The following is a 23,758-nucleotide window of genomic DNA, read 5'->3' as shown; positions in this document are numbered from 1 at the left end:
CTTAGTGGGCAAAAGTTTGGACTTGGTAACCTCGGATGTCTTTTCCAGCCTTAACCACTCCACAATTCCTGAAAGGTGGCAAGAGGGACACCCCTAGACTGCAAGGGTGAAGACCTTCCTGAGATCTTGAAGACTCAGGCCTTCCTGAGCCCTGCTCAGAGCCCTCCACAGACCCCGACAAACACTGTACAAACCTCATTCTGAGCGGTACAGTGACCTCCCTAACACACAGGGGCGTTCATTTCTATCTAACACTCCTTTCCTCGCAGCACCACTGACCACAGCCGCATTGAAGGTCACCGCACTCCATTCTCAGGCATTTGCTCGAGTCTGCCTCGCAATTCGCCGCCTCTCCCAGCTCCCTGCTGGGAATGTCCCTTCCCAAGGGACAGCCCAACCCCGGGGAGAGGCATCCCCGGCCCCATGTTGTTTATGCTCACCCCCGGCAGGACGGAGCCCAGCGCAGCGCTCCCCGGCCCGAAGCTGCCCCACCGGCCGGGGGCGGCCGCGGCCCGGCCGAGCCGGGACACCCACAAGGACATGGCGGCGCCGGACGGAGGGCGGCGGCGCGTGGTGATGACGTCAGGCGCGAAAGGCGGCGCCTCAGAGTGACGAACACGAGGGGAGGACACGCCTCCGGACACGCCCCATAGAGACCGCGCCCCACAGAGGCCACGCCCACTGCCCGTGTGGGCTCCGGCGGGATCGGGGACAGGGAGAGAGGGAACCGGGACCCACCGGGACAGGGAACGGCCCGGGTTAAGGACGGAGAGCAGCGGGAACCGGGACCCACCGGGACAGGGAGAGGCGGGATAGAGATCGGCCCGTTTTCGGGGCCAGGGCGAAGAGAGAACAGCCTGGTTAAGGATCAGCGGGGACAGGCACCAGGCGGGACAAGGAACAGCCGGACTGGGGAGCAGGTGGGACAGGGAATAGCCTGGTTAGGAATAGGGACTAGGCGGGACCGGGCACAAGCGAATTGGGGAACGGACGGGATAAAGGACGGCCAGGTTAGGGAATGAATAGGTAGAATAGGCAGTAGGGGAGGCCGGGAACAGGCGGAAATAGGGAACAGGGGGGACCAGGAGCAAGTAGGACAATGAACAGCCTGGTTAGGGAGCAGACGGGTTAGGGGACAGCCGGCTTAGGGTGCAGGGGGATAAGGCACAGACAGGATGCCTGCACTGTGTCTGCCCGCCGGTCTCTGCGGGAGGGAGCCTGGGATACATCTCTTTCCAATAGCCGCACATCGAATTGTCCCAATTCCCTCCGCGCCCTGCTTCGGGTGCTTGACCAACATCTCCAAGCTTTTAGGCTTGGGACACGTGCAGTAACCGTAACCCTTATTAAAGAGCACTGTTAAATTACTAGGTCTGTGAAGGTCATAACCAAACGTTTTACACGTTTCCCATCGAAGTGACATCAGCTCTGCTGACCTGGCACATTCGTGACACCATTAGCAGCTTCTGCTTTGCCCCCTGGCAAGAAGCAATCAAGTTGTATTTCGGGGATTTATCCCTGGAATTTGCAAACAGCTTGAGAAACCAAATCAAACAACCCGCAAAGGACGGTCGGGGTTTCCTCAACAGCTCTGTCTGCAACCAGACCCGTTGGATGCTCCAAGCCCTGTCCAACCTGGCCTTGAGCCCTTCCAGGGACGGGGCAGCCGCAGCTTCCCCGGCCAGCCTGTGCTAGGCCTCGCCACAGCAGCTGGAGCTGCGTTTTGGGGGAACAGCAAAAGCTTTGGGCAGCGCTAACTCAGGGAAAGGCAAAGTGAGGGGGAACATGCTGGCTTTTCCTGAAGGGCCACCGGCGAGGGTATCGGGCTCTGGAATGGTGGCCCACGGGGCGTGGTGTTTGCCGTGATTTCGTGTTCCCTGTGGGCGATGGCCCCCAGACACGGCATTTTCCACACTCCAGTGTTCCCGGAGGATGGTGGCCCACGGGGAGGTTTCCCGGGATTCGGCGTCAGCTGTATGTAAGATGGTGGTGTAATGTCACGGTGTTCCCCAAGATTTGGCGTCCCCTGAGGATCGTGGCCTAGGTGCATGGTATTTCCTAGGATTTGGTGTTCCCGCCTGAGGGTGGCCCTCGGGCCTCTGTGTTCCCAGGGTGTCACCTGGGTACAGTGGTCCACGGGCAGAATGTTTCCCGGGATTTAACGTCCCCTCTGCAGGGTGTCCCAGGGACGCGCTGCTTCCCAGGATTCGGTGTCCCGGGGTCGCGGCCGGTGTCCCCTGGGCGTGGCGGCCAGCCACGGGCGTGGCCGGGGCGTGGCCTCAGCCGCTGTCCCGGAGCCCCGAGCCCGGCCCGGGCGCGGTGCCGCCGCTGCCGCCCGGGGATGTACGCCGGCAGGAGGAGGAAGAAGCCGGTGCCCAAGAGGTGGGTGCAGCGAGGAGGGTCCCCCCGGTCACCCCCGTGCGTGGGAGCGGGCAGGGCGAGCGAAACCCGGGCAGCGGGAGCGCGGCTGGTTCTGGGGAAGTGCCTGGAGCCGCGCTGGTGCGAGCGCTGGCGGAGCGAAAGGGAGCGGCATGCTTGGGTTACTCGGTTTTAATCAGGGTTAATTGGAGCTAACGCTGCGGCCGCTCTGGCACGCTGGTGGGAGAACAGAAACCCCAAAGATGCTTTTCCTGCAGTCCGGTGAGGAAGCTCGCAGGAGAGTTTGAGCTGCTCGGCAGTGATTTGTGGGCTGGGCTGTGTTTAGGTGCCCGCTTAAATCAAACGTACAGCAATTAGTAATTACCGAAACATCTCCATTCCTTAATTATGAATTACCACGCCGCTCAGTAGCTGTGGCGTGCCATCCCCGTCGGTGTGTCTCGGGTGTTTCCTGCCTCCCTCGTGCCTTCCCCAGCTGCCAAGTCCCACCAGCCTGTTTAACCTCGGCTTTTCCGGGTGTGTAGGAACTAAAGGTGGGTGTATATTTACGGGAGCTGTGGGGGAGGACCTGGATGAGCTGAGTCCCAGCATGGAGTGAAGGAGGGATCATCAACACTTTAAACCTGTGGAGAGATGATTCTGAGCCTCTCTTGGATATTCATTTGGGAGTCTTGTTGTGTAAACGTGAGGGATAGTTGTTTTGCCACAAACCTGTCTTTTGTTTATCGGGAGTGGTGATTCCAGCCCTCTGGCATAGCAGCGTGAAGGCTTGAGCTGGATTTCGGTGTAGAAGAAGGTGTCTCTTTGGAGTCAAAGGGCCCTCATTCCCCAGTTCTGCAAGGTCAGCCTTGGGAATGGGAAGAGATCCTTTTTCTCTGTGATGGGTCAGATCTTGGAGTGGGATCCTGCTGAGAGAGGCCAGGCAGAGCAGGGCTGGTGGCAGTGGGATGTGCAGCCAGCCAGAGGGGGCAGGGAGGATGGGCTGAGGGGCCTCTCCAGCCCCTTTGCAGTTTGCTCGGGGCTTTTTATTTACTAAAAAAAAAAAAAAAAAAAACCTCTTACTAAAAAAAATTATTAATAAGAATTAGGAGACAGTAGATCAGCTCAAGCAAATTCCACTGTTGGGAATAATCTCCCTTGGTACTTGCTAGCTTGCAGAAGAGTCCCGTTCAAAGAGCAGCTGGGGGTAAACAAACCCCAGCAGCAACACAGCCATTGCCCCACTGGGAACTGAGCTTTCCCTTGGCACAGGGGCCACCAGCTTCACCATGAACCCCATGGCACACTGTGCTTCATAACCAATGGGCCAAAGTGAAGGGAATTTAAACACGTCTTAAATATCTAGAGCAAGCTTCACTGTTTCCACGAGGCATTTTCCTCACTGGCATCCCCTCGCTCAAAGCTGGCCATGGAGCACCCTGCATGCTGCAGGTGGAGCGTGCAGGAACAGAGATGCTGGGGTGTCCTCCTTGGGCCTTGGGGTGACTTGCTGCTGGCTGTGTCACTCTGTGTGCCTCAGACAGAGGATTTTCAGTGTTCAGCCAGGCTAGCCCAGCAATTCTATTATACCCCAGTGTTTTACCCACTCCCGTGCTCATCTCCAGTCTCACTTTCTCTTCTGTCTGTTTGGGGCTGGATTTGGATGGTGAGTGGTCAGAAGATTATAAAGAATATCTGAGGAATCTCAGAAGAATTTTCTTCACCCGTTTTTTTGGGGGTGTTTTTTTTTTTTTGGGGGGGGGTGGGGTTGGGTTTTTTTTAATCAAAGGAAAACTATTTTAGGTTTTCTCCTTCCTGGTTGTGTGGCTGTAATTTCAAAAGTGTTTAAGCTTTGTAAAAGCCCTGGTGCCAGCATGTTTTACCCAGCTTGTGTGGGCTAGTTTGGAGCCGAGTTGTGCCAGCCTCCCTGAGAGAGGGGATATCCCTCCTGATGCTGCTCTTACAACCCAGCAAGCTTGAGCTTTTCTGAGGAAATGCTGCAGTTTTCCATTCAGCCTTAAAAGACCCCTCAATCTCTCTCTCTAAGCTGCAAATTCAACAGGCACCTCAGTGCATTTCATTTAATGCTCATTTCCTCTCGTGTCACACATTCAAGCAACCCTGCCAGATGAGATTGGAGAGTGGTGGTAGAGAGCTTAAATTGCTGCTAAATGCTGGCAGATCCTGTTATCCAAAGCTCCTTCATGAAACAAGGATTCATGCAGAGAGGGAGTTTGTGGTTAGACAAATTACATCAAGCCAAACAAGATTCACTAACATCCCCGAACATGCGATACAGAGCTGGGGGGACTGAGGGGTGTGTATTTGAGCTATGAAATTCAGATTGGCATTAAAAAATGAAGGACACGGGGTGACATCCAAGTCTTGTTAAAGTTATTAACTGAGCTCTTACTGCTCTGCCGGGATTTTGGCTGGGCTGAGTGAAATAACTGCAGCTCACAGAGATGGGACCTCCTGTAGGCTTCAGGCCACTCTCCTGGACACTGTTCCTTCTGCAAGCTGAGGGTTGCCCTGATTTGGCATCAAATGCTGTTTTAATTTGGAAATGTCCATCTGAAAGGATCAGAAATCAGAATATTGGAAGAAAACAAAACGGTTTACATCAATTTTTTATTTTAAAGAGAGATTCTTTTCAAAGTGCAATGCCCTAAACCACCCTATGAGATAACCCTTTGTTTAAATCATAGAATCCCAGAATGGTTTGGGTTGGAAGGGACCTTAAAGCTCATATCATTCTGCTCCATGGCTGCCCCATCCCTGGATGTGTTCCTGGATAGGTTGTACAGGTCTTGGAGCAGCCTGGGATAGTGGAAGGTGTCCCTGCCCATGGCAGGGGGTGGAACAAGGTGGGCTATAAGGTCCCTTCCAACCCAAACCAATCCATGATTCTGTGATCTCTAAGGAGCAGGGAGTGTGTGCCATTTCACTCTTGTGGCTGCACCAAAGCCAATGCTCGGTTTGGAAAGAGCCCATTGGACAATCCCAGTTTGATTAACCTCTCCTCTGCCTGTTCCAGCCCCAAACCACCCCCGCCGGAGGGTGTGAAGTCCAACCCCTCCAAGCGGCACCGGGAGCGGCTGAACCAGGAGCTGAACAGGCTGACGGGGCTGCTGCCCTTCCCCGAGGATGTGCGCTCCAGGCTGGATAAACTCTCCATCCTCCGGCTGGCTGTGGGCTACCTGAGGGTGAAGAGCTACCTGATGGGTGAGTGTCCGTGCTGGGAGGGGGGAAAAGCCCCTTGGATCAATGGCCACTGCACAGCTTGTATCCCACCCCAAGCTTTGGGAAGGGAAGTTATGTTTCCTGAAGGGAGGAGCATGATGGTGAGTTCTGGGATCGGGCCCTTGGTTGGTGATACTAGCAGGAGACTATCACCATGGATGGAAGGAGCAGCCTGGGGGCTTGCCCAGCCGCTGAGACCTCCTGCAAAGTTCCTCCATCTCATTAGCAGCCATCCTTTATGTCCAGAACCCCTCACGTGTTGCGCTTCCACCACCCCGTGGAGAAGAAGAGAGAGGTGGGTGAAACAGTGCGTCCTGTTGAACAGCAACGTTGCCCTCATCTAACTGGAATGGCAATTAAAAAATAAATTAATTAAATAATAGAATGTTCGTAATATAATATATCTTACATGTTCCTTTTTATTATGTTTCATAGTCTGTATTTCCTTGTTTATTCCATATTTGGTAGTCCCATATTTATTCCATATTCCTTCTTCCTCCCTCCCAACCCTTTATTATTATTACAGTTACAGTATGTTTAATAAATTATAATATTACATATGGTGCAGAGCCTGGCTGGGGAGAATCACCACATTCCCAGGAGTCACCAGCACAGGCGGATGGGGACGTGTTCCCTCTCCTGTGACTTGGGCCTGACAGAATGGGTGATGGACACTGGGGAAGACAGGGCATGAGGAGCAGGAAGGCAGCAGCAGCTTTTTATACTTAAAGTCTCTTATTGTGTCTTCTCCCTGCTGCAGGCTGGATAAACTCGGCTCCCATGGCTTTTCCCTCGTGCCCACTCCTCTGGGCTCTCCCAAGAGGAGACTCCTGTGCCAGACTCTCCAGATGGGATCTGTGGCTCCAAGCAGGAGCGGGTTTCCGCTGGATGTGCTCAGCATGTGCTTTCCAGCACGAGAGCTGCTCTGGAAAAGCCTTTGGCATTGCAGGGGCTCTGGAGGCCCCATTCTGCCCGGCCAGTTATTCCCATCTGGCCACTTGGCTGGGATTTCCAGCTCCTTCCCCTTGATCTGCACTGAAGTTCATCTTGTTTGACTTCAGATTATCCCAGATTCATCAGGGTTGGCCTGGGTCTCAGGTGTGCCTGAGGAAGACCTGTGCCAGCTACAGGTCACAGCAGCCTGCTGCTGGTGTGTCCTGTTGGGCATTTTGGGGGGACATGGTGGCAACTCCTTTTGCTCTGCTTTCTGCCTCAGGTTTGCTGTCCCATGCTTCATGCAGGCTCCTCTCCTGCAGCAGGAGAGCATGGCATCACCCGGTGACCATCCACATCCCAAGCCCGACCTTGTCTCCAGGCAAGAGAGAGATGATGTTTTGATAGAGTGGTAATTGCCTTATCTCCAGACAATTGAGAGACCAGTTGCACAGTGGGCTCATGGTGATGCCCTGAGGCTTTTTTTCCCCTTGTGCTGCACTTCTCTAGCTCTAGAGTGGAGCTTCCCGATGTTGTCTGCATCTTATCTGGCTGCTAACACCAGCAGAAATCTAAGAGGCTTCCAGCCTTCTCCATCCTCTCCGGTATTTCTGAGGTGTGGGTACTGTGTGCCTCTGGCTTGGGAGCAGACCTGTTTAACGGGGTATAGGAAGCCAGGCATCGGGCTGGGGCAGTGTTTGGGAGCAGAGGACAACTGCAGTAGCTTTGGGTGCTGCTATCAGTGCCTGCTACAAAGTGCATATGAGGAAAAGGACTTGCCATCTGCATGGGGTGCTGGTTTCTATTGCAGGGTAGTGACTCACTGCATCACCCTGTGAATCTGCTTTGCTTTAAATGTTCTCCTCTGTCTGTGCTTTAATGAGAAACCAGACTAATTAGTAGTTCGCTGGAAATGCCAAGCTTCGGGCCTAGAGAGGGAAGCTCTTAGAGCTCCCTCCGTGCACATCTGTAACTCCTCCGTGCCCCGGGGCAAATGCTGCAGCTGTTGCACAGCTCTCTGCTGCCTGGGATCTCAATCTTCCCTGTGCAAAATCAGGGGGCTCAGGGCTTGGTCTCCCCAAGCTTTGCCCATCAGGCCCAGCCTGTGAGCGGTGCTGGGTAGTGGTGACAGCTCTGGTGCTATCACAGCCTGCCTTAAAGGCATTTCAAAGGCTTTGTCAGTCACGTAAACAGTGACTGAGCCTCACAGCCAGACTTGTGCTGAGCTCTGTCTGCAAACCAATTTGCAGTGGTTGCTACTTGGACCTGTGTCTGGCCGTCTCCCAGACAAATCTGGAGTGACTTTGCTGATCCCTGTCTCTTTGAGAGCAAGTGCCCAAGGAGAAAAGCTTGTTTTTATGTTTCTGACCGCCGTGATGCTCTGGGCTCTCTGGTGAGACAGGAGCCCCACTTGCTGCAAAAAGGGAGATATCATGAAAGCTTGCATGGATTTTAATGCTGAGTGGCTTGGAAAACCTCCAGCTAGCCAGAGAGCTGTGCTGGGGTTCATTTCCTACAGTTCCTGTAACAAAGGAAGAAGATGTTGGGGTTGCAGATGTGACCCTACCAAGGGTGAGCAAGAAAATGGGGCTTAAAATGCTCTCTGAAGTGGAGAGGGTGTGATTAGGGAATGTGCTGCCATGCTTTCTTCTAGGACATCAGGCAGAGAGGTCTTCAAGAGAGAGTATCACAGAGTCCCAGACTGGTTTGGGTTGGAAGTTCATCCAGTGCCACCCCCTGGCATGGGCAGGAACACCTCCCACTATCTCAGGGTGCTCTAAGCCCTGTCCAGCCTGGCCTGGAACTCTTCCAGGGATGCAGCACTCACAGCTGCTCTGGTAATCTGTGCCAGGGCTTCACCACCTTCATAGGGCAGAATTCCTTCCCAACATCCAACCTAACCCAATCTCTTTCAGAACCCATGGAAAACCCTGTCATGGTGTGAGACCACAGTCTGGAGTCTGGCAAAACTTGAGACATCTAACAGCTTCTAGCAAACAGTGAGCAATGGGCTACCTCCCCATCCAGCTGACCTGGCTGGAGCTGGGGCTGGATTTAGGAGGTCTCATCAGGTCCTTTCCCACCTCTGGTGCTGGTCTCACCAGTTCCCTTCCCAGTGCTCCGCTGCAGGGCAGCTGGCAGCAGGCCTCCCTGGATAATCTCACTGCAATCAGCACTACATTAGCTTTTTTATTCATCTCCTTGTTGTTTGTTTTTACCATGGGCCAGAGCTGCAGGGGTCTGGGCTTGAAGTAACTGAGGCAGTGAAAGGAGTCAAGCTCAAATATGTCCCTGGGCAAGACCTTGCAGGACTGTGTGGGATGAAGGTTTGCAGCAGCAGGTTGGAGAGGCTAGCGTGGACTTGGGAACGCCAGTGCTCCCCAGGGCATTTCTGTGCTCCTTGGAAAATGCTGAGTGACTTTTCCTAATAGTTTATAATCTGTGAGTTTGGCATTTGTCTGTTTCACTTGGATGGCACTAGCCTGCTCTGCTTGGCACCATGCCTTTGTTAGACAGCTGAGGCGAAAGTTGGTGCTAATTTGACAGGGTTTGGGATGAGATCCAAGAGGAAAATGGTTGTGCGTGGCTTGGTGTTGCTGGAAGAGCTGTAAGCTCCTGGTTTTTGGATGCAGGCACCTCTGGAGCCTGTTCAAAGAGAAGCGCTTACCGTGGCTGAAGCTTGTTGACTCCCGCCAGTGTAACCCAGTCTGTGAGAGCAGATCTGGCTCTGGAGTTGTTACCAATAACCTTTTCTTTTCCACTCCAAATCCATGCCAGAGGCAAGGGTTGTGTTTTAGCCTCCATGGCTGCCTTGCCATGTTTTCCTTTGGGAATGTGATGGGCAAAAAAGTGAAAAGATTGGTCGGCTTTGCTCCTTTTTCCTTCTTTCTCCTGCTGGAAGTTTTTCCTCCATTGCAGGACTTAGGAACCTCCTTGCTGAGGTAAGAAAGCCAACCCATAGGGGGATGCCCTTGGAGCTGTATGGGGCACATCCTGATTCATTGATGCTGGAAACTACTGATCCTGTCTGGCATCTTCCCCAGTTGAGTGAAAGCCTTGCAGGCTTTGGGGATCTCACTAGCAGCAGGAAACCTGCAGTGCTCTGGCTGGTGTTAGGCTTCACGACAGAGCTGGATTCCCCCCTCCTGTATTAAAAATTACACACAGCCTCTGTCCCAGCACTTTGAAAGTGTAAGTGATTACCACACTGCTCCAGCAAATGGTGGGACTTACCTGGTAACTGCAGATGGCTTTTGCCATGGTCTTTTTTGTAGAATTATGGCATCACGAAGCTTGTAAAAGACCTCTACGATTATCATTATTATTATTTGGAACAGCTTTAATAACAATATACTCCAAATCGTCTTGGAGGGCTTAAAAGCAAAAGTTTATTGAGAGGCACATCCTTTTCAGTGTTTCAGTAAAATGAATATTATTGGTAATTTGGAACAACATCTCTCGACCTTTCTTTACCTTTCTTACAGGTAAACAACAACCAGACAAAAACACCACCTGCTAACAGTCTTCCACCTTCCAAGGGTTGTTTTTGATTCCTCCTTACAATTTCTCAGGCCAGTGTGAGAAAGTTATGTGACTTGATTTCACACAGACTCGGACTCTGCTGTTGCTGCCTGAAGCCTAGAAATTCCTCTTTGACCACTGTCAGTTCCCACATATGATCATCAAGTCCAACCATTAACCCAGCATTGCCAAGCCCACCACTAACCCATGTCCCTAAACACCACATCCACATTTTAATTCCCATTGTTTGTCGCAAGATGAGCTGCAGGAGATGGGAAAAACTGGGCACAAACAGCAAAAGTGCATTGTCCTTTTACTCAGTTACTTCTGTTGTTGTGGGTATATTATAGCTTGGATACACATTGGACCTGTTTCCTTTAATCCTATTAATTTGTGGTCTCAGCTGCTTTGTGTGGGAGTCTCAGCTGCTCCGTTAGAAGGAGTGTATTAAATGGGATGAATTAACCAGCTTTTAATATAGCTCATCACCTGCTTTGTCCTGCCTTGCAGCCAGTGGGGGGTCTCTTCCTCCTGCCAGCCACTGTTTCCAGTCCATCTTAGCCACTGGCCCCTTGGAGACCTGGCGTCAGCAGGCTGAGGGATCCATGGTTCTGGGTGGGATTCCAGAGGGTGGCATCTCCCCATCTTGTCTCAAGCAAGGGAGATGTTTCAGGAGTGATCCCTCCCTCCCATGAGGTGTCCCGTGTTGTAAATGGGTTGGGATGTGATTAAAATGTTGGGTTTTCCTTTCCAAGTCAGAAAGTTACTGGGAAGAGCGTCTGTACCCCTGGTGGTTTCGTGGGCCTGGAGTCCCCTACCTGGAAGTGCTTGAGTTTCTCTTGGGTTTGCTCCCAATCCCAATGGTTCTTGGCAGTTTGGGTGAGGATGAGTGCAGAGACCTGTTAGGAGGAGAGCCACAGGAACACCATGGCCCCTGGCTGTGGATGGTGAGGACTGGGCTGGATGTAAGCACCAGCTGCTCCACACCGCCAGTACTTTCGTGGTAGGCATTTCTTTGAGTTTCCTCCCCTCTCTCCATGCTCCAGACCTTCTCCCTAGGTCAGCTGTGTCCAATGGGAGACAGATTCTGGAGGATTTTTCAGCTCAGTTGTGCAGAAATGGACTGCTCTGTGTTTGAGAGAAGGGGAGGTGAGCACCTTTGGTGGGAAATTAAAAGCCCCTTGCTAAGATCAGTGGGAGAGATGAAGAAATTTTGCTGGAAAGCACAAAATGGGTATTTCCTGCTGGATTCTCAAAGCCACAGCAGCTCTCCCCAGCTTTGCCTGCAGATGCTGCAGGTGGACACTGGGAGAGAGCTGGAGACCAGATGCTCTCAGGATATGGATTCTCCCAAAACATTCTGTGCCTTTTTGGAGCTTTATTTTGGAAGAACTTGTTTCTTTTTGAAATCCCCTGCCAGCCTGGCTCATTTCAATGCTTTAGAGAGGAGCCAGCCCTTGAAAAGAAATCAAATTTTAAACGAGAATCAGTGTTTCATTTTGAAACTATTATGCTCCATGAAGCGCAAATTGAAGCCATGTGGACCAGATGAGATGTTTTTTTCCTTTAGGATCACACAGCACTCAAGTGAGGAGGCTTTTTGTTTGGTGTCTCCCTGTTGAATCTTATCTTTCCCAACCTTTCCCAGAGGTCTCAAATCCCCTGAGGACACTGGTCTGACAGAACAGGATGGAAAAGAGAAGAAGCTGTGGCTGGTAGAGAAGGTGGAGATGCTGCCTGAGCATCTCCAAGGAGTGCTGAACGTTTGGGGGAGGCAGAAGTATCCCAGCTCTGGCAGCGATGGAGATGGAGGCTGACTCTGCTCCAGAGCACCCTCTCCACTGCTATTTGTGTCACTTTATGCCTGACCTGCAGCTAATTACCCTAACCCTACTGCATCCATGCCCTGGCTGCTGACACCCTCCATGGGTGAGTACTTGTTGGCACTCAGGCTCCAGGTGTAAATACATCCCAGAGATGCTTTGACTCCAAATTTGTTTTGAATTCAAACATGCCAATCCATCAGGGGAAATGCTTTTGCATGTTGATGGTTTGCTGCGGAGCAAAATGTCCCAGATCAGCAGCTGCACGGGAAACTTCTTTAGTTTCCAAATTGTTTTGGCTTTGAACTTGGTGTTGCCAGGGAAGAAACCAAACAAACCTTCAGAACGTTTCAGTGGTGAAGTGAGAACTTCTGCCATGGAGAAAATTCAATGTATTGTCAGATGTCGGATGGTTTGAGGCTCTTCCTTATTTCCAACATTCAGAGGAATCACTTTTCCCTTTGGATCCAGCACCATCTGACACCCAGGGCTGAGATGGGGCAAGGCAGTGCTCTCTCATAGGATGTGAATTACACAGGATATGTGAGCTCTGTCAAACCTCAAGGAGCTGGAGGTGGTGGCAGAGGTGGGGTGGTTCCTACGTGGGAGCTGCTTTGAGCTTTTCTGTGAATTCTTTTTTTTTCTTTGTGTGAGCAGGCACAAAAGCATGCCTTGAAAATCATCCTTTTTGCTGGTGGCTGAGCTTGGATTGAGTTTTTTCAGTGATAATCAGCAGATAAAGGACCACACTGGGGATATCCCTGGGAGTGTCTGTCCTCATTCCTGTTCCCTGAACAACTGGTTCTGTGTGAGTCCCGTGAAGCTCAAGGTTCCACGAGCAGGGCAGCAGGAGGTTTCATGCCCACTGCGACCAGGGATGTTGCCCTGAAGGCATCCAGTGCTGAAGCATGAGGCAGCTCCTGAATCAGCCTGGGAAGGTCATGGCAGCAGGTCCTGGGAGCCAAGAGCTCTGAGGAGTCACCAGGAGTGTCACAGCCACCAGCTCTTAGTCTTCTTCCAAACAGCCAAAGGTGGAAGGGAAGAAACAAATATGGGTGTTTTGGTGGCATTTCAGGTGCTTTGGGAAGGTTTGCCTGTGTCTTTCTTCAAATCTGAAGGGCAGCAGAGCACCCCAGTGGGGTGGCTGGAAGCCAACTCCAGCTCTGCCAGGCTCTAACCAGAAGCCTCCTGGCTTTGGTGGGTGGTGTTCTCCGGCCTGGACAGCCCAGAAGCATTCATCACCCCCTCTGTCCTTTGCATCTCTGTCTCATACCCTGGCAGGAGTGAGGTTTCTCAGAAATGGGATCAAGCAGATGAAAGAATCTCTTGGAGGAAGCCTTGGGCAAGCTGGGCATGGCTCTGTAAGTGGGCTCTGTACCAGTTCCCACTGATGGTCTCATCTTCCTCCATGGGCATCCAGTTGAGCATGAGCAGCCCTGGGGTGGGGAGGAGGAGGGGGAGGCTCCTGGCTCACCCCTTCCTTACTGGTTTCTTGCCTTTTCACTTGCAGCTACAACTCCAAAAGATGGCAACTGCGTGGATCAGCCCAGAGCTCCAGGAGGGGACAGATGGATGGAGCCACAGGCTGACCGGGAGCTATTTCCTGAGGGAGAGCTGCTGCTCCAGGTATTATGCTGTGGCTTGGTCATTTGGGGTCTCCCCAAGCAGCTCTGGAGCTTGTGGTCCCATCTGTGGAGTGAGAAGAGACCCTGCCTTGCCCGGAGCTGCTTCGCTGTGATTCCTGCAGGCGCTGTATTCCTGGGGACAGAGACCAGCGACGCTGCCTGGCTGGGATGGGTCCAGATCCTCATTCCCACCATTCCCCCTCATCCCACTGCAATTTGCTGCCCCTTTGATTATATTCAATCTCATGGACACAAGCTCTTTCCTAACTGTCCTGGTTTGGAAAGACAGGTGTCTGCTAAGCAAGGCAGGAGCCTCCCTTGAAGATGTAAACCCCCCTCCCTCCAAATTATTGTAATTTTGAAATTAGGGGCTCTCAGGAAAAGATATGGGAATAGGAATAACAGTTCTTTACTAGGAAAATTAAAATGTAGTAGTACAAAAAACCAACCAAACAAAAAGAAAACACTTGACAGAGTCAGAATACAACCTGACTGTTGGTCAGGGTGTTGGTAGCAGTCCAGTCAAGTCCTCCTGGAGTGACAAATGTGGTTCTGGTGAAGCAATGATTCTGTAGAAGAGTGTAGTTTTCCTCTGAAAGTCCAGTGGTGGTGAGTTGGGTCCAAGTCTTCCTCTGGGAATCCAGTGGAAATAGGCTGCCTTGGTGTTCTGACTCTCAGATTTTTACCTAGGTAGGAATTCTTGGCTACTCCCCCTGGGTGGAGCATCTCCCAATGGGATGATGTAATTTTATCAGTCATGCAGTGAGCCTTAATGGCCCATTAACAGAACTGGCAAATGTTGAGAGCTGTGGGACAAAACATCCCCCAGGAACTCCTTGTCCTGCCTGGGGCATTGTGTGAGCTCCACAGGGATGAGTTCACAACTTGCCTGGAATGGGAGAAGCCCAGCTTCAGTTTGTAGGTTGTGGTGTAGACAAGAAGAGCAGTTGGGTGTTAGAAAACAGTGGTGGACAAAAGCAGTGGGAAATGAGAGCTTTGCTTTGTAGAAAGGTCACGTGTGTCTCATGAAACAGCTGCCAGTGAAGCTCAGAGCATGAGGAGCTGGTGAATCAGCCTCCCACGATGCAGCTGGTTTGGGCTGCCATCTATAAATGTGAGCTGGAACATGGAAAGGTCACATGGAAAGGTTGACTGCTGAGGAACATGCTGCTCCCTGGGGCTGCAGGGCGAGTCAGTGCAAGACCTTCAATGCTTCCATGTTCTTGGCATCTCCTGTGCCTGGGCTTTCACAGAATCCCAGAATGGTTTGGGAGGGAAGGGACCTTAAAATTCATCTTGTGATGAGCTGACATAGGCAGGAACACCTTCCACTATCCTAGGCTGCTCCAAGTCCCACTCAAGCTGCCCTTGGACATTTCCAGGGATCCAGGGGCAGCCACAGCTTCTCTGGGCACCCTGTGCCAGGGCCTCACCATCCTCACTGGGAAGGATTCCTTCCCAATACCCCATCTAACCCTGCCCTCTGGCAGCATGTAGTCCCCTTGTCCTGTCCCTCCATGCCCTCTCCAGCTCTCTTGTAGGCTTTCTGGGCCGTCAGTCCTCCCACCTCTCCAAACACCAGCAGATGGATGCTTATCTCTCCTTAGGCCTGACTTTGGTCGCTTCAGCCCGGCTCCTGCAGAGCCCTCCGGGCAGCAGGCTGTGTGAGCAGACCCTCAGCCGGAGCCTCCATGTGGGATTTTGGCGAGGCAGTGACTTCTGGGAGTGAATCCTGGACCACACAAGGTCCCCCGTGGTGCCAGCTGTATGTGAGTGTGATGGTCACAGAGGAGCAGCTGGATAGCAGTAGGGAGCCCTTGGCTGCCCCAGCCCCAGCATGGAGCTGCTCCTCAGCACTCCTCAGGGCTTTAGACACGGACCATATGATGACAATTTGTTGAGCCACCAGGGCGTTGGTCGGCTGTGGTGATTGAAGGCACCTGGAGAGCTTATGAGGTGTTACTGTGACAGAAGTCCCCCCGCTGAGCTGTCTGATAGCTTTTATTCCTCCCCACCAAGATCATTTTAAGCATATACTGTGATTTGCAGAAAACTCTGACTCAGAGTCTCTCTGGGGGCTGTAGCACACAAAATTCATCAAGCCTCAGGGTCCCTCAGCAAGCTGGATCTCTACTCTAGGTTTCCATTTAGGGTGTTCTTTCCCTAATTTCTCTCCTTTTATGCACTAATAAATTAAACGTATCACAGTCAAGAGCAAGGGGCATGTATTACTGTCTAGAGCAGTGCTTTGCTTTTGGGGGAAATCAGCCTGAAATGGTCACCAGAATCATAGAATATCCGGAGCTGGAAGGGGCCCACAAGGATCATCGTGTCCAAAGCAGAGCCCTGGAAGAGCGTAGCTATTCCCAGCTGGAGAGGAAGAAGGTCCGGGTCCTCCATGAAGCCTCTCCTTAGTTGGTCCCTCCTAATGCAGGAGCTGCCCTACAGTGAGAGGAGGTTCCGTGGAGGGTTTGGAGAAAGTGGTCAGTCCAGCTTGGACCATTGCTTGTGCTGGGAATGAAAAACTCCACAGAACTGAGTCTTGCAAGTGCTGTCCTTCTTTGTGGGGCTCCTTGAGGAAGAAGGTCCCTTCCTGTCCCTGGATGCTGAAAAAACAGCTGGGGGATTTCAGCATTCAGCAGCTGGATTGAAGCTGGGGAGAATGACTTTGCACTGAACTTTTGCTTTCAGGCACTCAATGGATTTGTCATCACCGTGACCGGAGATGGCTACATCTTCTACATCTCCCCTACTGTGCAGGACTACCTGGGCTTCCACCAGGTGAGCACCGTGTTCTCCTGGCTGGAAACACATGCATGCAGTCCTGGTGTGGGAAGCAGGTGCAGATGGCTAGCAAAGCTTCCCAAAGGGCAGCAGCTCCTGTGGCAGGGGAATGAGCTGGAGTTTGCTTGTTCTTTACATTCAATCCCTGCACTTTCAGTGGCCAGGAAGGGAAACCTTCTGCCATGTCCTCCTCCTGACACCTCTGCCAGGCTGTCCAGGAGCAGACTAGGCTATTCTCTTGTGTCATTCCAGTCCGATCTCATCTACCAGAGTGTGTATGAGCTGATCCATGCAGATGACAGGGCCATCTTCCGCCGCCAGCTGCACACTGCTGACAGTGAGTGCCAGGGTGATCCCTGCGGGGCTTCACTTGAGCAGCTCTGAGCCAAGAGCTCAGGGTGTGCAGCACAGCTTGGAAATCTTCCTTTTCTCTTTGCTTTTCCAGCCTTTCCCCCTGAACAGCCGCTGCTGGCTGGATGCAGCACCACATCCAGCTCCCAGCACCTCTGTGCTGAGAAGCAGTCCTTCGTGGAGAGGAGCTTCACCTGCCGCTTCCGCTGCCTGCTGGATAACTCGTCGGGATTCCTGGTAATGCTGGGACATTTCTTTGCTCCTCCTGTACCTGCAGGGTGCTCCCTCAGAGCCACTTGTGTCCCATAGGGATGAGAGCATAGCTAGTTCCCACCACCCTATTTACTTCACATCCATGTTTTCTAATCCCTGTAAGGCCTTGAATTTCCATGGGCGCCTGAAGTTCCTTCTTGGGCAGCAAAAGTCAGCAGCAGACAAGTCCCCAGTTGCTCTCTTTGCCACTGCCACACTCCTCCAGCCTCTCTCCATCCTGGAGCTCTGGACCGAGATGGGGATCTTCCAGACAAAGCACAAGCTGGACTTCACTCCCATGGCCTGTGATTCCCGGTAAGGGTTCTCACACTTTCCCTGTGGCAAAATCCCTAGTTCTGGACAGAAAACTAGACTGGGTGGGGACAAGGAACACCTGACCCAGCTCCCATGGCCTGATGCTTTTGTGTCTCTGCTGCAAGCCCCCAGTAAAACGGGGAGGAGATTCACAGGGCACCAGCACTTCTTGTCTGCTGTGGTTTGTGGAACAGGGGATGCAGCTCAGCCTGGGGTGGAGCGTTGCTGCAAAGTGGGGGTCTAGCCAGTGGGGTGCAACTGTGGGAGATGCATGCCTGGTGTCACTGCATTCCTGTGCTGTTTCTAGGGGCAAGGTTGTCCTGGGATACACGGAGGTGGAGCTGTGCAGGAGGGGGTCTGGATACCAGTTTGTGCACGCGGCCGACATGATGCACTGCGCGGAGCACCATGTGAGAAGTAAGTGCTGGGGGGCTGCCTGGGGGGGTGTTTGTGGGGTCCCTCAAGGCTCTGGCCTGGCTGTACTATTGCTTCTTGGTGGGTGCTGTCTGTCCCAGAGCTCAGGTAGCTGTGATAAAGGCTCTTCCTCCTGGACGAGCTCAGGGAGCTGGCAGAGATACAGCATCCTGCATCTCCTGCCCCCATAGCACAGCCGCGAGGTGATGCTCAACCTCACGGCATCTCGCATGTGTCGTTTGTCTGCCTGCATGGAGGAACTCTGTCTGTGGCACTTCTCTTGTGTCCCTGCCCCAGTGATGAAGACGGGGGAGAGTGGGCTGACGGTGTTCCGGCTGCTGACCAAGAGGGGCAGCTGGGTGTGGGTGCAGGCCACTGCACGGCTGGTGTACAAAGGGGACAGGCCCGACTGCATCATCGCCCGCCAGCGAGCCCTGTCGTGAGTATTGCTGGCCCCCTTCAGCTGCTCTGGGCATGGGGGGCTGCCCAAGGGATGCAGAGGCCGTGAGGGTGGAGGAAAGGGTCGTTGGGGTTGGCAGTTTTGCAGCATTTGTCCTCCTGTAGTGTGAGTGAAACCGCCCTTAGGAGGTGGTTGTGGACATGCTCCTGCCTGGGAGCAGCAGCCCTTCCCTGAGCCATGCAGACCTCCCCACAGGCTCCCCAGAGCCCTCTTGTAGTCAGCCCAATCCAGTCCCCTTTTTCTCTAGAAAAGCCAGGGCAGGGCTGTGACTTCCCCCCTTGCTGTCAGAAGGGTGGTTTTGCCTGGCCTGGAGGAGCTGCTCATGCTGTTTCCATCCCTTTTTGCCTCCATGCTGAAGGAATGAAGAAGGGGAGGAGCATCTCCGGAAGAGAAATCTGCATCTGCCTTTCAGCTTTGCCACGGGGGAAGCAGTCTTGTATGGGAATGACTTTCCTGGGTTCTTGGACTCATTCCATGCCAAGGAGGAGTTGCAGGTGCAAGCAAACTCCAACTCAGAGCTGCACTTGGTAGACCCCAACTCTCTCCTTGGGGCCGTGATGAAGCAGGATGCATCCATATACTATTCCCACACTGATAGCGTGCCTCAGTTCTCCTTGCCAGGTTTCATCCCTGAGCCTGATGAGCTGAGCCAAAATGAGGACGTCAGCAGTGCCAAGGAGGACAGCGACTCCCTCCTGGTGGTCATCAAAACCCTCTTTGAGAAGAGTGAGATGGATGGAAATGTCTGCCAGAGCCTCAGCGTGGACAGCACAGAGCTGCAGCAGTGGGAGGAGGCTCTGCTCAGCCTGGGGGCAGAGGAGGAGCTGCCAGCTCAGGGGCTTGGCCAGAGGCCGGGCACCAAGGTGACATCCTGTGTGGAGCAGACAATCCTCAGGGAGGATGCTGGGAAGAGTCTGGACTTCCCACCCTGCCATGAGGAAAACAGTGCTGTGGCTCACTTCCAGTGCTGCTGGGCAGCTGGTTCAGTATTCCCAGCCCCAGCACCGCCCCAGGCAGCAGGCACATGGGGAGGCCAGGGGGCTGTGGGCTCTGTAGCCTCCATTACCTCGGAGGGTTGCTCTGCCCAGCCAGAGCAGCAGGTGCTGTTTAACCCAGCCAGGCCGGTGGCAGGGACTCTGCTGGGTGTCCCCGTCTCCAGCAGCAAATCCTCTACAGCACTTCAGCTGGCAAGCCAAGTGTTTCAGGCAGAAGCTACCCCCTCTGCTCCTACTGCTCAGAGCCAGCCCGGGTGCCAGCTGGTGGGCTCAAGCTGCCCACCCCCATTGCACTCAAACACGTTGGTGACTCTGTGGCACAGTGTTCCCCTCCAGGCAAACCCAGGGAGTTGCCCATCGGAGGCTTGGCCAGAACATCTGCAGGATGCTGCAGGAGCAAACATGGAGTCCCAAACTCTGCCAGGTGGCAGCCCAAAGAGGCCCCCGGGGGCCGGGTTGTGGTTGCCACCCCTCTCCCAGTCCATTCCTTGCCCTGCCCAGGGCTTGTCTGATTCCTTGTTCTCCAGGGATGGGAACATCTGTGATGTGGAGGCTGCTGTCCCTGCACCCTTAGGAGCCAGGCATCTGCCAGGGCATGGCAACTTCCCCAGACAGCCCTTGGGAGCCCATGCAGAGGCAAGCTTTTCCTGGGAAGGGGAGCAGGCAGTGCTCCGAGAGGACAAGTGGTTGTCACAGCTGTGGCTCCCGCAGGCTGGGGCAGCTCCTCAGAGGAGCCATGGGGCAGGGCCAGTGCACCAGAACAGGCTCCTGCTGGGCTCCAGCACGGATTCCAGCACTCGCCAGATGAACTGCATTGCGCTGCCCGAGTGCCAGCATGGAAACAGCTTTTTTAGGCATGAGAGCAGCTTCCTGGGGGATGCTGCTAAAGTACCCCTCCCCTAGCAGCCAGGTGCTTTGCCTTGCCCTGCTGAGAACCACCCTGGAGCACCCTGCTCCTCACCGGGCTTGGTTTCAAGGTGCTCAGCAGCTCGCCCTGTGAAGGTGGGTGCAGGAGAACCCCCATGCTCCAGGCAGGGCCCTGGCTGCCCATCAGTTCCATTCTCAGCTGGGCAGCCCCCCTGTGCCTGTGAGATCCAGCTCAAGGTGAGGTGTGAGAGCTGCAGGACCTGAGGGTTGCCTGGCTCCTGTGAAGGGAGCAAGGGGTCTGCCAGGGGTGCAGCCACACCATCCTTTGTGGGCAGCCTGGTTTGGAGCTCACTGTGAACCAGGAACGCTGTCTTGGAAAGTCACCAGCAGCTGTGAGCTCTTCTCATACCTGCCAGTGGTACCCTGTACTCCCTGGTCTCTCAGGATTTTGTCTTCCAATGCTGTCAGGCAGTCTAAGATGAAATGCTTTGGATTTTTGTTTCATGAGAAGTCTTTCAGGGAGATGCAGCTGTGCCACTGGGGAGACTTACAGGCTCCTTGGGTCCAAGGAAGGACACTGCTTGCTGGCACATCCGTGTGCTTGGGGTAGCCTCTTGCAGATGGAGCTGCTGCCTCACAGGCGGGGAGCACTGAACTGCTGTTTCTCAACGAAGTAGCATGGTCTCCTCATCTCCTGTGTTGGACCACTCTTATCATGTTACTGTTTGGTCCCCTGGCTCATCTCTGCCTGCCTGAGCCTCTTTTCCTCCTGTGCTCTCCATCTCCTCCAGAGACCACCGAAATCCTTTGGAAAAGGTGTTACCAAGCACTTCAAGCTCAGCAGCATTGGAGGGTCTCAGTGGGAGGTGGAGTTGGTGGGAGTGGAGGCACCTTGAGGGTTTGGGCTCTCCAGCAGCCTTCCAGGGGAATTTGGGAGAAGCGGCTACCAGGCCACTGTGACCTGTCAGGGATGGAGGGTGGGGATGGTCTAGCCAAGCTCCCCCTGGGTTTGTGAAAAACAAGATTCACGTTTATGTAAATTTTAAGAAATAGGTTTAGTAAAAGATAAGACAATCAGGAGATAAAAAAGCAAAGTACGGCTGGCTGGGTGACCTGGCACTCAGCCAAGTCCACAACCTGGTATTTCAGAGACTTTCTTTAAATACCCTTTCTGTTGTATCAGTCCGTTGAATATTCATATTTTTCCATAAACTAGTTTCCATATTCCAGGGACTGTTTTGCATGGCCCCTCCTTGGGTCTGCCTTTTTAGAGCTGCATGTTTCTTGGCTGTGTCTTCGTTATCACCTCCAGTTTGGGCCTTGGTCCGTGTTTTCTTCAGATGGGAGATGCTGATAGCTGGTGTATCAATAGCGGGGTCTTCTTTACATGTTCAGTGGATGTTATCCTGGCCAAACAGACAGTTTAAGCATACTGTATCACTACTACCACTATGCCTAATTTTCTTTACTAACAGCAGAAATAAAAATTTATATCCTTACCACAAAGTTATTAATCGTATAGCACACACTTTGCGAAAAGCCAACTTTACAACAGGCATTTATAACAGGTTTGTCACGGGCTTGTCCTTGCCTTCCTCTCCTCTGCTCCACAGTGCCAAGGGACAGTGGGGGTTCCCCCTGTGGTTTTGCCAAAGCAGTTAGAAGGAAAGGCAGGGAAGGATGCACTGACCACCGGCTGACTCTCCAGACTCACTTGGTGCCCCTCAAACCACTGTCCTGCAGCCTGCACAACCACTTGGTTGAATTCTCTTCTATATATGTAACCTAAGATGTGAATGAATTGTTTTTTTCCCCACCATGGAGCAGATCCATCAGGGAAACCCCCCAAAAAACCAATGATTGGGACGGGTGGGGATGATTTGAGACCACACTGGCTTGCAACATTGGGTCAGAGAGATCAGAGTGCTCGGAGACATTCACACCTTCCCATCGTGCACCCATCACCCTGAGCATCACATCTGCCTTGCACACCAGTGATAAGCATTTACTGAGCAAATTGAATCAGGTGATTAGCACAGGGCCAGCAGCAAGCCCACATGTCCTGGTGTGGAGTGGCCTCATCTCCCTGGGTCTCTTCCTTCATGCCCAGCTTTGCCTCGGCTGAGAAAGATCAAGCTCCTGTCTGCAGGCTGGGAGCAGAGCAATGCCAAAACATCCTGGAGCACTCTAAGGTGGCTTCGAGGAGCACCTAGGACGGGGCAAGGAGTTGACTGGCCACGATCAGGATCCAAAAAGCAGCAGGGTGGACTCTGCTCACCAGCCTCTGTTGTTCTGGCACCCATGAGACAGTGCTGGAGCGTGCCAGGGGCTCCCAGTGCTGCAAGAGATGGGCCTTGGGGTGGGGGCACTGCTGCTTGGGGCCCTGACAGAACGCCCTGTGCTCTTTCACTGGTGTCTGATCTCTGTACCTCGTGGCTGTGCAGATAAAGTCTGTTCTGATGGCAGCATTTCATTTTCCACTCTGTGATTCCTTTGTGCTGCTGGTGGCAGCCGGAAGGTGCTGAGGAGAAAAGAGCTGTCCAGAGCCTCACCCCTGTGTTTGGTGATGTATTAAAAGGTGATTTGCTTTGTATGGTGCTGATGTTTGTTTTGACCTGAAACCATGTCTCTCCATTTCCTCCTTGACTGAGCAAGTGCTGGGAAAAGCCTCGCCCTGGTGCTGCGTGTATGACACTCTCGTCGTCACTGTCCCCAGCCACTGTGGACACGCAGGGCAGCAGAGGCGTGACAGTGTCCCCCTTTTGAACCCCCAAACTGCCCTGTGGGATTCACACGAAGGGCTACACTCAGCATTGACACACATGGTTGTTAATATCCAACGATTAAAAATTATTACAGAGGTGTCTCTGCCCGAAATAAGGTGTAACACCACCATATGCCAATAGTATGGATTTCTATTTAACAGTAGACGTGAGAGGGAGAGAGAGGAAAGATAGGAGGGTAGAGAGGAAGTGACAGAGAAACAGACTGCGCAGAAAAAAATATCACTACTTTGTAGATTTCAGTGACGTTCTGTTGGTCCTCTTCAAGTCCTCGTAGCGTCTTGCCGAGATGGTGACTGCAGACTACATCCATCGACTGGTGAAAGGACAGAGTTCAACAAACACCATGTCCATGGGGTTTATGTTCTGCTGAGGCTACGTGGGGACATCCCCTGTACCTCCCCTGGGGCGGGGAGCTTCGCCCTGGGTAATATTGTGGATTACAGGATACTTGGGGACTTTTCGCAGCTTCTGAGGCGTTGCAGCTGTCTTCCAGTGAGCGTAGTTGAATTAATTATGACCCATCCGCCGATGATGGGGACCTTCAGTTTATGTGTGAGTACTTGGGAACAGAGCTGAGCCATTACGCGAGGGAGGACATTGGCATGATAAAGACGTACTCCACATCGCAGGATTTGCCTCTTCCTTATCTGCAAGCCCTTCTGCATCGGGCAGGCCGCTCTGTGCTTTGCCCTGGCAAGGCACCCGGCGCACCGCACAGCCATCAGCGCCCCCGGTGCAGTGCCCACCTCCCCATCAACACCCTCCTATCCCCAGCCGCCCATCGCTCCCTGCTCACCCACCGCCCTGTCGCACCCCGCGGCTCCCTCCAGCCCCCCCATTCCTCAGCCCTCGCCTTTCCCACCCCAAACCCCTTCAGCACCCTCCGCCTCCTCCGTGACCCCCTCCATCCTTCCCGCCCACCACCCCTTTTCTCCGTCAGCTCCCCCTTCAGTCCCAAATCCCTCGGCAGCTCCATCGCACGAGCCGCCGTCCGTACGGTCTCCGCTCTCCGGGGCCGGGCCGCTCCCGC

General features: G+C 53.2%; 2 protein-coding genes across 2 annotated transcripts in view; one reads left to right on the top strand and one right to left on the bottom strand.

Moving 5' to 3' along the window:
- NDUFA10 (NADH:ubiquinone oxidoreductase subunit A10) overlaps nt 1-575 on the bottom strand; it is a 33,807-nt gene extending 33,232 nt beyond the window's left edge. The window contains exon 1 of the mRNA XM_066322368.1: nt 441-575. Coding sequence (XP_066178465.1) covers nt 441-542 — 102 coding nt within the window. The 5' untranslated portion in view covers nt 543-575. The remainder of the gene's footprint in view (nt 1-440) is intronic.
- A 1,765-nt stretch (nt 576-2,340) lies between these two features.
- On the top strand, nt 2,341-21,558 carry LOC136363279 (uncharacterized). Its single transcript, XM_066322348.1, is given in 10 exon segments — nt 2,341-2,382; nt 5,396-5,583; nt 13,390-13,505; nt 16,196-16,285; nt 16,541-16,876; nt 17,016-17,206; nt 17,514-17,623; nt 17,918-18,059; nt 18,439-20,949; nt 21,511-21,558. Coding segments are annotated over 9 exon segments (2,982 nt in total). The 5' UTR covers nt 2,341; the 3' UTR covers nt 20,207-20,949; nt 21,511-21,558.
- The last annotated feature ends 2,200 nt before the right edge of the window (nt 21,559-23,758 follow it).

Source organism: Sylvia atricapilla, chromosome 7 (genome assembly GCF_009819655.1).
Source record: "Sylvia atricapilla isolate bSylAtr1 chromosome 7, bSylAtr1.pri, whole genome shotgun sequence".
Taxonomy (NCBI): Eukaryota; Metazoa; Chordata; class Aves; order Passeriformes; family Sylviidae; genus Sylvia; species Sylvia atricapilla.
Note: the sequence above shows the minus strand (reverse complement) of the source record. Positions and strands in the feature narration are given on the sequence as shown.